The sequence below is a fragment of the Lampris incognitus genome, chromosome 17 (genome assembly GCF_029633865.1).
Source record: "Lampris incognitus isolate fLamInc1 chromosome 17, fLamInc1.hap2, whole genome shotgun sequence".
Classification (NCBI taxonomy): Eukaryota; Metazoa; Chordata; class Actinopteri; order Lampriformes; family Lampridae; genus Lampris; species Lampris incognitus.
The window spans coordinates 25,177,661-25,191,618 of record NC_079227.1 but is presented as its reverse complement, the minus strand read 5'-3'; the positions used below and the strand labels follow the sequence as shown (position 1 = coordinate 25,191,618).

The 13,958-nt window shown below is 45.3% G+C and overlaps 1 protein-coding gene across 1 annotated transcript in view; it reads right to left on the bottom strand.

Annotated features, from left to right (window-relative positions):
* Positions 1-5,615: 5,615 nt before the first annotated feature.
* opn4b (opsin 4b) overlaps positions 5,616-13,958 on the bottom strand; it is a 40,341-nt gene continuing 31,998 nt past the window's right edge. Inside the window, 4 exon segments of the mRNA XM_056296734.1 lie at positions 5,616-5,846; positions 10,010-10,081; positions 13,315-13,506; positions 13,609-13,783. Coding sequence (XP_056152709.1) covers positions 5,616-5,846; positions 10,010-10,081; positions 13,315-13,506; positions 13,609-13,783 — 670 coding nt within the window.

The following is a 13,958-nucleotide window of genomic DNA, read 5'->3' as shown; positions in this document are numbered from 1 at the left end:
GGGGGTCAGGTACTGTGGAACCTCTGAAATGCACACACACACACACATAAACAAACACACACACACACACACACACACATGTAGATGTGGACAGAGCAACAGAGCGAGGCAGACAGAGAGAGGGCCGAGCCAGGATGAGTAATCACAGACAAACACAAACCCGGCTCCCCGTGCCAGAAGTTCCCTTCGGCCTCAGTGCAAAACTTCAGACTCTTACCTGGAAAAAGCTCACACGTGAGAAAAGATTAACTTTGGAAAAGTTCTTATGGCGTGCCGATAAGGAGAATAAAGTGTTTCGTGCCTGCAAGGTGCTCGGGGTAAAGGGACAGATGGCCTAAGAATAGCCGAGGCGAATGGAGACACAGGGGCCCCTGGGCCTTATAAGGCCTGTAACAAGAAGCCCCAGAATGCCTCACTGCCGATTCACATTGCCAATATAGTCCCCTCTTACTGCAACACATTCTCTCTCTCTCTCTCTCTCTCTCTCCCTCCCTCTCTCTTTCTCTCTGTCTGCCTCACTCTCTTCCCCGCTGTCAGATTATGCAGCTACCACCCTCTTATTCTGAACTGATCTCTAAGAGTCCATGTCATTGTGGAACTGTTTCATTCCTTGATTTAGCTCTCTCTCTCTCTCTCTCTCTCTCTCTCTCTCTCTCTCTCTCTCTCTCTCTCTCTCTCTCTCTCTCTCTCTCTCTCTCTCTCTCTCTCTCTTTCTCTCTCTCTCTCTTTCTCGCTTTCTCTCCCTTACAATATCCATCACTGCCTGTCTCTCTCCCACAATCTTCCATACCTCTAATGAAGGAAACAACAAATTACAGAGAGCTGACTCTCTCAAGACACCTCCTCCGGTCTAATAAGGTGTTAATAATGTGTCTAAAGTTATGTGTGTGCGCGCGTGCATGCGTGTGTTTGAGTGCACAGGGAAATTAACGACGATGGGCTCTATTCTCTCTTTTGATCATCCCCTAACATCGACGATGCCTCGGTGCCACACCATTAATAAAGCCTTGATCACACCTAGGGAGGCGTTCTCTCTGACTTGACTCAGCTTTGGCGTGTCATGTGGAAATTCATTTTCCATCGTGCAAATGCTACAGCAAGGATACGGGATGTTTTCAAACACATTTTGTCACTGCCACATTTCCAGCATATCCCCGTGATTTACGAATCAGCTTTTACAGCGTAAATCACAGCTCACAAGGAAACAAACTGGCACACACACACACACACACACACTCACACACACACACACACACACACACACACACGAACCTTTCGCCTGGACAGGAGTGGCTGCCAAAATGTCAGTGACCTCTCAGCTTGACCTTATGAAGGGTTATAATGGAGACTAAAAACATCTTTGCAATGGCGACTGAGAGACAGAAACAAAGCCAATGAGACAAAAAGAGGGATGAAAGAAACAAGAAATGTCAGAGACGGAGAAACAGACAGGCAGCGAAAGAGAGAAAGACAGAGAGGCAGACATGGAGAGAAGCAGAGAAAGAGAGGGAGAAAGAGAGAGAAGGGAAGAGAAGAGAAGAGAAGAGAAGAGAAGAGAAGAGAAGAGAAGAGAAGAGAAGAGAAGAGAAGAGAAGAGAAGGGAAGGGAAGGCAGAGCCAGCATGCTGAGTGATCACAGACAAACAGGAAGTTTGCTCCCATGGCCACATTTCCGCCTAAGTGATGTGTGAATATTCTCCTCTAACACTTGATGGAAATGGCAAATATCGAATAAAATGCCCAAAATTCACATAAAGGTTTACATGCTCACTTGAGAAGGATACACTTTTTTATTCAGAATAAAGTGCGACAGCATGCAATGCAAAGCATTTGCTGAAGAAAAACGAAAAAATGAAACGGGAACAGAATCCAATCACGTGATCAACGGTTTCTTAATATGAACAGCTCCATCCTTCTCGTGGTCGTGGAGGTATGGAGATATAGGACCCGTAGGCCGGGTGGCATGGCGGGGGGGGAAGCCGGATGTGGGTATGTGTCCTGGTCGCTGCACCAGCGCCTCCTCTGGTCAGTCGGGACGCCTGTTCGGGGAGGGGGAAGTGGGGGCATAGTATGATCCTCCCACGCGCTACGTGCCCCTGGTGAAACGCCTCACTGTCAGGTGAAAAGAAGCGGCTGGCGACTCCACATGTATCAGAGGAGGCATGTGGTAGTCTGCAGCCCTCCCCAAATCGACAGAGGGGGTGGAGCAGCGACCGGGACGACTGGAAGAGTGGGGTAATTGGCCAAGTACAATCGGGGAGAAAAAGGGGTAAAGTGAAAAAAAAAGACGATCTGATGGGAGTGCACCTTCATTTGCAGCATTGCTTGAAATTTATTCAAAAGTTGAATGAACACCTTAGTGTGGGGTGATTGTCTCTCTCTTTCAGCTGCGTTGTGAATCGGTTCTGTGATGGAAAATGTATTTGTTGGACGGGATATTGTGAAGGAGTGACTTTGTTCATATTGTTCAGATTGTTAAAAAGACGTCAAGTCCGTTTTTTGTTAAACAATTTTGTTAAATTTGTTAAAAAACTTGACCTTGAAATTCGAAATTCTTTCTCTCTGTCTCTCTCTCTCAGACCAACCTGGACACCGACCCAGACCCCCCCCCCCGTGACAGAACTACTAGCACCTACCTGTAGAGGGAGCCGACGCGTACAGGGAGACTCCCTGAGCGCCAGCACACACAGAAAGCTCCCCCTGTGCCAGATGTGTCCTTTCACCCCATTCTGTCACCCGACACCAACACATCCACAATGTCCTTACTTGTGCAGGGGGGATCTCAGGCAGAGGTCAACAGAAGGAAATGAACCTGGTGGCTTTACTGTAAACACACCAGGCCCCCAGTTCTCAAATTGCATCACCGTCACCCACATTACAGCATCAGAGTCCTCGTGGCCGTGTTGTGGTAAATGGCGTGTCTGAAGGGACTCGGGGAGCCCAGATCCGTGTTCACAGCAGATCCCCCATATGGCAGGAGAGGAGCCCTTACTTTCAGTGATCCCGTCAAGCTGTTTGGATGTGGCAGAAACCTGGGACCGATTAAGATGAAGTACATCTAAGCTCTACTGCACCATAGGTTTGAGGTCCAAAGGGTTTTTTGTGTTGTGTGTGTGTGTGTGTGTGTGAGTGTGAGTGTGAGTGTGAGTGTGTGTGAGAGTGAGTGAGTGATACTGTGACAGAGCAATGTCAAGTCAAGTCAACTTTTATTTGCACAGCCCCAAATCAAAATGCAGTCCCGGAGGGCTTTAAAATCATGTTACATTAATGGCGGCCTTGTCAAGTTCACGATCCTAAAGAGGATCCCAAATGGCCCGAGACAGGCGAGGAGCAGCCACACACTGATGAACGAGTCTTCTTTTTTTTCTATTTTTTTATTTAGAAAAATAAATAAAAACAGCACAGGTCAAACATTTCGTACATCCATTACGGAATCAACATGAAACTTTTGCATCATCAGAACATAAATACAATTTTATTCTCAGTATATACTTTTTTTAATACTATATTCTGGCCATCTCGCTTTTTCTTAAAGATATTTATCATATACAATTTTGTACATTCCACCAACGTGTATTGCCTGACAAGTGGTAAACAGTGGGTATGTATCAGCCTCTTTCTTTTTTTTTGGACCCCCCCCCTTTTTTTGTGCTTGGCAATTACCCTATTTTCCCAGCCGTCGTGGTCGCTGCTCCACCCTCTCTGCCGATCCGGGGAGGGCTGCAGACTACCGCATGCCTCCTCCGATACATGTGGAGTCACCAGCCGCTTCTTTTCACCTGACAGTGAGGAGTTTCGCCAGGGGGGACATAGCGCGTGGGAGGATCACGCTGTTCCCCCTCCCCGAACAGGCGCCGCGACCGATCAGAGGAGGCGCTGGCGCAGCGACCAGGACTCATACCCACAACCCCGCTTCCCACTCGCAGACACGGCCAATTGCGTCTGTAGGGATGCCCGACCAAGCCGGCGGTAACACGGGAATTCGAACCGGAGAGCCTCACGTTGGTAGGCAACGGACCAGACCGCTACGCCACCTGGACGCCCCGTATCAGCCTGTCTTCCTTTGTACTAAGACTCGTCCTTTCAGCAGCATGGAGAGGTTGTACTTAAAGGTCTGTCTCGGAACGGTGCAATACAATCATAGTCGATGACGCGGCGATCTCACGAGTTTCTAAGACTGGAATGTCCAGGACGGATAAAAACCAGCGTTGACAACATATTGTTCACATGGCGGGGGATGCTGATTGGGTGGGTGGGGGGGGGTCATGTCTATTTGAGGTGTCCATGTTTGTGTTTTGAGACCAAATTTGGTCAGCTCGCATGTGCTCGGAGATTGTCTTGAAATCCTCACATCGCAGTCTTACACAGCATACAAGGTTATCAGCCTGCCACCCGTATAGCTTTACAGTAGATATTAGAACAATGTACGGTGTCAATAGTGCAGAGCGTCCCACACACACACTCGCACACACACACACACACGCACACACACACACACGCAAGGACAGTTTATCAGAATGCTGCTGTGTGGGCAGTTGGCCAGTCTTCAAAACAAAACACTCAACGGTGCCCTTTGGACTTATCAGATGAAATTGACCTCAGGGACAGACACATCACACACCTACACACATGCACACACACACACACACACATTGCACTTGTGTGCATGCAAACACACACACACACACACACACACACACACACACACACACACACACACACACACACACATACAGAGTTCGTGTATGCACGTAGACCCCAACATTGCACGTGTGTGTATAAATTCAAACATAAACACGTATACACACATGCACGCGCACACACAGAGTTTGTGCGTGCACAAAGACCCAACATTGCACGTGTGCCCATGCAAACACACACACACATACAGAGTTTGTGCATGCACATAGACCCCAACATTGCACGTGTGTGCATACATACAAACACAAACACGCATACACACACACACAACCAAGGGTGGATGATTAAGAGGTGAAGGAGATGCTGTGGTGGTGTGACTCATTCATGCTGTCCTGATCTGACTACCCATCTAATCCATATAATGACTGGGGATGGAAAATTCACTGACAAAGAGCCAGAGGGGGAATACAAAGGCTGTGTCCTCCCTCCTCTGCGTCACCCTTTGTGTGTGTGTGTGTGTGTGTGTGTGTGTGTGTGTGTGTGTGTGTGTGTGTTATTACAAAGTAAAAACATCTTGAATTAATGGTGTGTTCATATTCACACATCCTCAAATATGGCAGAATGGAAGACCAAGAACACAACAACAGTTTAAAACTTCTCGTAGCTCGACTTCTCACATTTCGTGGTTTAATAAGCGTTGTTTGTTCTTATATCTCACACGCCAAGGACACCAAGCCCAACTTGCACATGCAAACAAGCACACATGTATGTAACTGGCCTGCATTCATGTACATTCACCATTCACACGCTCTATCTTTTAAGAGGAGGGGGCAAATACTGGTGTTGTGATGTATTCGATCACATGCTGGTATAGGAAAGAGGGAGGAGGCGACCACACACACACACACACACACACACACACACACACACACACACACACACACACACACACACACACAGAACTGCAGTGATCGGTCACACGCCCACATTGGATGTTTGTCCACTAATGCACTGCAACGGTGCATCCAGCCTGGCTACCTCTAGGGGCTCCTTGGCGAGACAGCTGGAGGTTTGGGTCAATTGGAGGCCAATGGTTTTGTTGGCACAGAAACCTGCCTGGCTATGCATGAAGGAAGGGGAGGACATGGAGGATCCGATGGCGGAGGACACTTCCTTATTCCCCATCTCCTCCACCACGTTTTCCAACTGTAAAGAGAGAGACAGAGAGACAGACAGAGACAGAGAGGGGGAGAGAGAGAGAGAGAGAGAAAGAGAGAGAGAGAGAGAGAGAGAGGGAGAGAAGCAGAGAGACAGACAGACAGACAGACAGATAGAGAGAGCGAGATGGAGAGAGAGAGACAGATAGGGTGAAGGACAGAGAGGGAGACAGAGAGAGAGACAGAGAGAGAGAGAGAGAAAGTGCAAGGATTTTTATCAACCACCAGTAAGAAAGAAAATGTGTGTGTGTGTGTATATGGGAAGGAAGAGGCTGTTAATCAACTGTTGCTCTCTTCCTGTTCAGTAAAGTTCTGCTCCACTTAACCGAGACAAGAGAAAACAAGAGAGAGAGCGGACTGATCAAAAGCATCGACTGGTGGGGCTGGTTGCTAATAGCTTTTCCACTATGTGGTTGATGGGGTTTGACTATATCAGTTGGCCGGACAGCTGTGATCAATAACTCCGTACTAAATTCATCCCGGCTGCACACGCATAGGACCAGAAGAGTTGGGCTGCATTAGATTAGGCTTATTACATGTTTTACTTTAGCTTATTTTCATTTAGCTAGTTTAATTAGTTTATATTTATATTTTCAGGGATGGTCATTCCCTCTTCACATAGATGGCCTCTTTGACTCCCTGTTCAAACCTCCCTATCAAGGATGTGCACATCCTCATCCTTGTAAGAGTGGCCACTGGCCTGTAGATGGGTGTAGACTGTGGAGTCCTGGCCTGAAGCGTTAGCTCTCCTGTGTTGTGCCGTCCTCTTGGCCAGCGTCTGTTTGGTTCCCCCGATGTACAAGTCACGGCAATCCTCCTGGCACTTAACAGCGTACACTATATTGCTCTTTTCGTGATGGGGGACCCGATCCTTGGGGTGGTACAATTTCTGGCATAGTGTGTTTTGGGGTTTGAAAGAACCTGAGATGTGGTGTTTGGAAAATACGTGTCTAAATTGTTCTGACACTCCCGCCACATACAGAATCACCACTGGTTTACACTTTGGCAGCTGTTGTCCTTCTCTCTTCGATTGGCTGCTGCCCTGTTTGGGCGTCTTCCTGGCTTTAACAAATGCCCAGTTAGGATAACCACACATAACCAGGGCCTGTTTAATGTGAGATTTCTCCCTTTCCCCAGCTGCCATGTCGGTGGGAATGTTGTGAGCTCAGTAGTACAGCGTCCTGATGACTCCTAGTTTGTGCTCCAGTAGATGATGAGAGTCAAACCTTAAGTACTGATCAGTATTGGTTTACGTTAAACATCAACAATCAAATGTCCCCCATCACCAACTGCAATTTCACAATCTTAGAAGGCTAACCTGCCCTTTTTCACATCCTCCCTGGTGAACATGATGCGGTTTTCCACAGAGTTGATGTGGTCAGTGAAATGTGGTACATCCTGAGATTTAATTTTAACCCCGGTGTCGTTCACAAATCTGAACCAATGGTTAGGCGTTTTTAAAAAAAAAAATTAATTACACACACACACACACACACATGGGTCTACCACACCAGACAAGACCCAAGATGCAGGCTGTGCAAAGATGTCCCTGAGACAGTCCAGCACTTAGTAGCAGGGTGTAAAATGCTAGCTGGGAAAGCATACACTGAAAGGCATAACCAAGTGTCTGGGATAGTGTATAGGAATATCTGTACTGAATATAGACTGGAAATCTCCAAGTCCAAATGGGAGACTCTGCCAAAGGTGGTTGAGAGTGGCAGAGCTAAGATCCTGTGGGACTTCAAGTTCCAGACTGTCAAGCAGGTGCTGGCTAACCAACCAGACATTGTGGTGGTCAACAAGGAACATAACACAGAAGTAGTGATCAATGTAGCAATCTCAAGCAACAGCAACATCAGGAAAAAAAGAGCATGAGAAGCTAGAGAAATACCAAGGGCTGAAGGAAGAACTAGATCAGATGTGGAAGGTGACATCCACAGCAGTCCCAGTGGTAATAGGGGCACTAGGAGTTATGACCCTTAAACTAGGAGCATGGCTCCAGCAGATTCCAGGAACAACATCTGAGGTCTCTGTCCAGAAAAGTGTGGTCCGAGGAACAGCTAAGATATTGCGAAGAACCCTCAAACTCCTAGGCCTCTGGTAGAGGACCCGAGCTTAAGAAAGACACAAAAGGGTGAGAGGTATATATATATATATATATATATATATATATATATATATATATATATATATATATATATACATATATATATATATATATATATATATATACATATATATATATAAAATCCAGTGAGTCAAGTAAATTCTTTGAGACAACCAGTAGTGCAATATGCAATATATGTCTAACTGAAAAATATTTTATCATTTGCAAACCAGAAATGTCCACATTGAATAACAAGAATGAATTGGTCAGCAGTTGCATACCTAGATATAAGCACCTATTTTGTAATTATAAACAAATCATGCCAATAGACAAATACCAACCCCCCTCCCCCCCATTGGACTGTTAGTGATCACGTGTTTTTGAATTTTTGAATGTCGCACCTCTCCCTTCCCCATTGGATGTTGTGCACATGATGTGCATGACGAGGCAGTAGCTTTATTGACAGCTGATGATTGCTTATGGCATGAAACAGGCTTGTACTGTCTCATAAAGAATTTACTTGACTCACTGGATTATATATATGATATACGTGTGTGTGTGTGTGTGTGTGTGTGTGTGTGTGTGTGTGTGTGTGTGTGTGTGTGTACTATAAATTTATACTATATAATGTATCTTCCAACACTAGACTGATGATGTGGCACAGCTAGAGGAAATCAATGGTGCTTTACAGGTTGATGTAAGAAGGCAGATTGGATTGATTGAGGGTAAGCAGAGAAAATGAAGTGGTTAAAGGAATATTCTACCTATTTCTACTTATTTGAACTTGTCTGGAGTTTTCTCCTTTCAGAGAGTAAGCAAGCCTCCCAGCAGCAGTTCTCATGTGGTAAATTCTGCCAGTATGCCCCATATGCTGTTTTGAAAGGACAACTTAAATCATACTAAAAATGGGATACAACTCTTGACAGTAATAAAACACAGGTGACCAAAACGCATAAAACTCGACAAGACAAAAAAAAGAAAAGAAAAAGAAGATGGTCTACATATCAGACGTCCACAGGATAGGAGATGCCATGGGATAAGTATTTCCATGGTTCCTCATTTTATGATTATTTTATGCAAGACATTTTCCTCCACAGTTCAAATTATGGGGGGATTAGGGGGGTCTGACCCCCCCTAATTAAGACTTGAACCCCCCCACCCCCAAAAAGATGTAAAAACAACAGGTCGTGGGGGGGTGTCAAAACATTTCGATATCCTTGTTAGCTGTAATAGTAAATATCACAATATATTTCCCATATTCATGCCTGGAAGAATCTTCAATTTCAGACACCCATACAGTGGATCACACCATTTCTTAAACTTGACGTCAGGCGAACGTCCTGCCTCACTCACATCATTGCAGTGGCTCACATCCTCATTAAAGTAGTGCAAGCCAATGGAGACACTGTAGGTTAACGTGAGCAGCTAGCTATCTAGCTAGTTTAATAAACTGTACTTTCTTACCTTGAGAGTTTCTGAATTAGATTGTGTCAAGTGTCTATATGGATTAATGCTAATGTTAGCTAGTTTCTAACTCATGCCTTAAGTTACAGTTTAGCTAACTAACGTTCACTGGCTAAAGGTAATGTTTGCCTTACCTAACATTAGCTAACTAATGTTAGCTACCCAATGACTGTCTGCTTTGTGGGTGGGTGTGTGTGTGTGGTGGGGGGGAGGTCCTGTTTGTGTGGGTCTCATTTACTGGCAGTTTTGCTCTAAAACACTTTGTTGGCGACCCCTGACTACAAAAGTTGTTTTGTGGTACGTGCGCCATGAGCTGCTGTAATGGTTTTGGTTCATCATCAAATACAGACTGCAGACATTACGTTAAACAAGCAAGATATTGTAAGGATTGTAAGACTTCAGTTCAGTGAAGCATGTGCCTGTGCTGTGCTGGGTTCCCTTAAGGCCCTGGGGAAAAAGCTGACCCCCTCAATTGTCATTGTATACCTCTCACTCTGGTTTCAAACAAAATGCATAAAGCTGTTTTTTATGACCACTATCCTTGTACTGTGAAAAGAAAGAGTCATGTGGTGTATTCTTACAGTGGCAGGCAGGCGATTGTTTGACTGGAGGCTGATGTCAGACATGGAGATATCCTCAGCATCTGTCACAGTCTGAAGAGAATGCACAAAAACACAACCTCGGTCACATTCACACAAAATTTTTACAGGTTCAGTATATTGGTCAGTGGCATTTCTGCATGACACATGCTGTGTGTGGCCAGTAGGAACACAGCAGTGTTAGATACAAGCCAAAGTTCACATCCACTGGATTGTGAGGCAATGGAAGCAGATGGTTGTTGACAACTCCTGGAGAAACGGTCGTCAACACTCACCCAGACCAACAAATGTAGTGTAGGAGAACATGGAGTCATGTCATGCAAAGTGTGGATTAGGTTTGAAACTCACAGATTACTGGATTAGTCTTTAGACCCTCCATGATGGAGTCCCCGGTCGACCTGACCTGCATGGAGCTGTGTGTGTGTGTGTGTGTGTGTGTGTGTGTGTGTGTGTGTGTGTGTGTGTGTGTGTGTGTGTGCGCGATTTGTGTGCTCAGTCGAGATGGAGAGATTTATATGTGTATGTCTGCATGTTCCCACCTGTGTCTTGTCATATTGTGTGTGTGTGTGTGTGTGTGTGTTTTACTTGTGTTTTTGTGTGACCTACACTACCGTTCAAAAGTTTGGGATCACATTGAAATGTCCATATTTTTGAAGGAAAAGCACTGTACTTTTCAATGAAGATAACTTTAAACTAGTCTTAACTTTAAAGAAATACACTCTATACATTGCTAATGTGGTAAATGACTATTCTAGCTGCAAATGTCTGGTTTTTGGTGCAATATCTACATAGGTGTATAGAGACCCATTTCAAGCAACTATCACTCCAGTGTTCTAATGGTACAATGTGTTTGCTCATTGGCTCAGAAGGCTAATTGATGATTAGAAAACCCTTGTGCAATCATGTTCACACATCCGAAAACAGTTTAGCTCGTTACAGAAGCTACAAAACTGACCTTCCTTTGAGCAGATTGAGTTTCTGGAGCATCACATTTGTGGGGTCAATTAAACGCTCAAAATGGCCAGAAAAAGAGAACTTTCATCTGAAACTCGACAGTCTATTCTTGTTCTTAGAAATGAAGGCTATTCCATGCGAGAAATGGCTAAGAAATTGAAGATTTCCTACACCGGTGTGTACTACTCCCTTCAGAGGACAGCACAAACAGGCTCTAACCAGAGTAGAAAAAGAAGTGGGAGGCCGCGTTGCACAACTGAGCAAGAAGATAAGTACATTAGAGTCTCTAGTTTGAGAAACAGACGCCTCACAGGTCCCCAACTGGCATCTTCATTAAATAGTACCCGCAAAACACCAGTGTCAACATCTACAGTGAAGAGGCGGCTGCGGGATTCTGGGCTTCAGGGCAGAGTGGCAAAGAAAAAGCCATATCTGAGACTGACCAATAAAAGAAAAAGATTAAGATGGGCAAAAGAACACAGACATTGGACAGAGGAAGACTGGAAAAAAGTGTTGTGGACGGATGAATCCAAGTTTGAGGTGTTTGGATCACAAAGAAGAACGTTTGTGAGACGCAGAACAAATGAAAAGATGCTGGAAGAATGCCTGACGCCATCTGTTAAGCATGGTGGAGGTAATGTGATGGTCTGGGGTTGCTTTGGTGCTGGTAAGGTGGGAGATTTGTACAGGGTAAAAGGGATTCTGAATAAGGAAGGCTATCACTCCATTTTGCAACGCCATGCCATACCCAGTGGACAGCGCTTGATTGGAGCCAATTTCATCCTACAACAGGACAATGACCCTAAACACACCTCCAAATTGTGCAAGAACTATTTAGAGCAGAAGCAGGCAGCTGGTATTCTATCGGTAATGGAGTGGCCAGCGCAGTCACCAGATCTGAACCCCATTGAGCTGTTGTGGGAGCAGCTTGACCGTATGGTACGCAAGAAGTGCCCATCCAACCAATCCAACTTGTGGGAGCTGCTTCTGGAAGCGTGGGGTGCAATTTCTCCAGATTACCTCAACAAATTAACAGCTAGAATGCCAAAGGTCTGCAATGCTGTAATTGCTGCAAATGGAGGATTCTTTGACGAAAGCAAAGTTTGATGTAAAAAAAATCTTATTTCAAATACAAATCATTATTTCTAACCTTGTCAATGTCTTGACTCTATTTTCTATTCATTTCACAACATATGGTGGTGAATAAGTGTGACTTTTCATGGAAAACACAAAATTGTTTGGGTGATCCCAAACTTTTGAACGGTAGTGTAAGTACACAGGATGATTACAGAGAGACTGAAGTGTTCCATAAACTGTGTCCCACATAGAGGGACCTGCAGACGGCAATCATTCTTCAATGGCCTCACAGCATGACAGTGGTGCTTTGTGTTTGATCACCCAAATCCAATCTTAGCAGGAAAAACCAAAAAAAACATATTGGAAAAAAAAGTTTGTTTTGCTGAGACCAAAAAGCAACTTTACAAGTTATGTTGAAATCCATAAAAAACAAAACAAAACAAAACAACTCACTTTAGTATCTTATTTTGTCCACTTAATGGCTGCGTACCCGGCGATATTGTATTCTCTACCTTGTTTACTTCAAGTACTCCACCTTGCTAACCGACCTTGGGATCTGTTCTCAGTCTCCTCATCTGTCTCTCACCTACTTTGTCACCTCTGTTTTCATACAGTCTGAAAAAAACAAAAACATAAAACCTATCCTCATGAGTTGCCCACTTGGCCTATTTTTAAAAGCTCAGAATTTCGAAAACACTCCAAATCAACACGGCAAGTGATGTTGGGGGGGGGGGGGATTAAGATCACCCATCCATATCATGAGGCCTCGGTGTTGAAAAAGCTGTGATTATAAGAGGGCTCTGGAGTAAGGAACACCGCTCATAAAGTTGACATACATGGATTTTAAGAGGCACGACCTCAGTGAATTTCGCGGTAAGGAATGCGTCCATAAACACAAAGTCATCAGGACTCCTACACAACATGAGATCACCCATCTAACTTGGGAAGGAGTGCATTCGGCATAGTTTTGAAAAATCGTTTCAATAGTAGAGGCCCCTCATCATCAGCAGTCACATTATAGCTTAAAAATAGCCTGCTGGAAACTAACCCACACCCTTGTCATCAGGTTCTTGACGTGGTTCTTAGTTTTGTTACTTACTCCTAATAAAATTCCATTTAAGTGCAGGTAGAGAGTGTAGGAGAGACGAGGAAGGCATTTTGGTATCTCCCACACACACACACACACACACACCCACTTTTTACCTTATATGAGTAAGGCAACGGTACGATGACATACAACCTCTCTGTATACTCACAGTGATCTGTGATAGGCGACATATGGAGGGGTCAGAGGGGTTGTGGGCCGCAGCTCTCTCAAACATTCCCAAGTCACGACCCCTCGCTTTTGACCTCTGGCTGGCTTGCCTAACCTGTTTAACATCAGAGGACAACTGACGACTCACAGACGTCCGAGATGAGAGGTCCGCATCCGTGTCCGAGAAGCCCCCCTGAGACAGGCGTTCACAGACGATGTTAAATCAGTGATTCAAAGCGACCGCAACAAGACCATGTAAAACGGACATGCCGCGTAACACATGAGGTACACTCACGGATTCGCTGTCGGATTGGGAGGAGAGGCGGGGCTTGGTGGGGCGGCTGGTCTCTGATGATTGGCTAGTGAGGGTTGATCGGCGGGTGGATTGAAAGCTGCTGCTGGTGAGGCGGTCTCTACCGCGAATACACAGCAACACACGCAAGTATGGAATATACCTGCTTATAGCCGACCTGGGGAGAGAGACATAGATGGGTAGAGGGAATGGAGAGCCAGAGCAAGAGAGAGAGAGCGAGAGGAGCGAGGAGCGAGGAAGGACAAATACAGGCGTAAAGAGAGGCAGGGGCAAGATGTAAAGGAGAGACAAGGGCAGAACCATGGAGCGAGGGAAGGATATAGAAAACGAGA